At 30.6% G+C, this 1,983-nt stretch overlaps 1 protein-coding gene across 1 annotated transcript in view; it reads left to right on the forward strand.

Moving 5' to 3' along the window:
- Nucleotides 1-255, forward strand: part of Tsp_04650 (putative Sec63 domain protein) — a 10,489-nt gene extending 10,234 nt beyond the window's left edge. The window contains exon 29 of the mRNA XM_003369178.1: nt 207-255. Coding sequence (XP_003369226.1) covers nt 207-255 — 49 coding nt within the window. The remainder of the gene's footprint in view (nt 1-206) is intronic.
- The last annotated feature ends 1,728 nt before the right edge of the window (nt 256-1,983 follow it).

Below are 1,983 nucleotides of genomic sequence, written 5' to 3' on the forward strand. Positions count from 1 at the left end.
ANNNGGTNGAATATAGAAAAGNNAGAAAGGATAGTTACACCGAAATAAAATAGTTTTTTGATTTGTAAATAATATTGCAGATTTTTAAATTTCTTATTTAAATAAAAATATACGAAAGAAANCANNNACTCTGGTGAACAGGAGCAGAAGGAACATTGGGAAAGATTAAAGATNAAAATTCGTTTGCAAACCAGAAACATTTTCAGAGAACAGGCAGGAAAANCNGAAAAGTATTTCAATGCTAACAAAAATTAGCAGTTGCTTGTCCTAGTTTTAATTCAAACTGCAGCTGTGGACAATTTATCACTTGTTGACTTTCCCTTTGTATTAAAATCGCCTTTACCAACACATGTGATGTGACGAGAAACGCGAACAATGTTTGACAAAGGCATATGCGAGAAATCAAGCGTAAAATTAAGTGAAATTGCGAGCTAACGCGTAACGTTAGCATTAGTACCCGGAAATTGGAAGTGTTGCTACAACATTCCAGATTTTTCAAACAGATTATTCAGTATTCTGACATTACACCCGGAAGTTAATATCCAATCTTGATAAATTTCAACAGGCAGCACATTTATTTACAAATAGTGAGAGCCGATTTATATATCAGGAGGGAAATCGGTGCATTTGGCATAACGTCACTGTGGTATACAATAAAATAGAGAACAATGATAAAAATTATTTTCAGAAATGCTGATTTTTTGTCTTCCATTTCCATGACCGTTTTTATTGCCGGATAGCAGAAGCAAATCAAGTGGCACAACACTTCTGCACGGGTGCTGAAAATCAAAATAACCAAAATCACTAAATGCCAATAATAATTTTGCAAATTTTGATAGCGACTTCGAACATTCTTTTCTTCAACTTTACCGAAAACCTCTCCAACAATTGTATTTTCATTCACTAATCGCATTGGTGATTGATATCCGCACAAATATGTTGAACAATATTTTCCATTTCAAAGCAATGCATACAGTGACTACGAGCAACTTGCGCACTTCAACAAAATGATAGTTATAAAAACAATGTAAACTTACAAATATCCCATGATAAATCATAAACGTTCATGTGAGGAAAGTAACATCAATTTCAAACAATTAATTGTATGAACACTTCAAAAAGCTTTGTTCTTCATTTAATATGCACGTAAATTATTCTGCATCAAAGTTATTACTCATCAGAAATCATGTTATCAAAAGTTGTTTCGAACTGGGATAACTTTTGTGAAATGTTGCATCCAAAATTCATATTTGCCATTAAGCATGAGCAAAACTGTCAGAAAAAGCAATACATTTTTCAATGATCAATTTGGGGTGGTCGATTTCGGGACAAATTTTCACGGTCTAATTTTACTGGTCGTTGAACTCGCTATTTCATTGGACCTTCAATTCGTCGTCTTACTGGTTTTCCTTATCTAATTGCTCATTGATTCAAACTCTACAGTTGTGATTATCTGTAATGTTCCTCATTTCATTGGTTCAAATATTCCATTTAGGATACGTAACTTTAATAGTGGTGACGTAACATTAATAATGAAAATATTCCTAATTTGGGAATTGTTTCAATCAAGATTTATAAGTTTTATCATTCATTGAAATTTTGCTTTTCCAATATATTATTAGTGAAGTTTATACTTTTTAGTGATCAAAGTTTTCAACAATAATTTTTATCATTATTCTATATTTTATTGTACCAGAGTGACGTTATATCAAATGCGATAGTAATAATTCAGAAGAAACGATACAAAAATAAGTCAAATAGTGATTTTTATTTTTCACTACCCAACAGCAGCAACAACAACAGTAAAGAACAGTCAACAACAACAATAAACAACATAACAGTGAACAATATTAAAGTAGAAACGACGAAAAAGAATAATACAATACAATGAAATAAAATACGAGTATAATATAATATAATATAATATAATATAATATAATATAATACAATACAATACAAATATAATATAGTACAATACACACA

Source organism: Trichinella spiralis (genome assembly GCF_000181795.1).
Source record: "Trichinella spiralis strain ISS 195 chromosome Unknown Scfld1557, whole genome shotgun sequence".
In the NCBI taxonomy this organism is placed as follows: domain Eukaryota; kingdom Metazoa; phylum Nematoda; class Enoplea; order Trichinellida; family Trichinellidae; genus Trichinella; species Trichinella spiralis.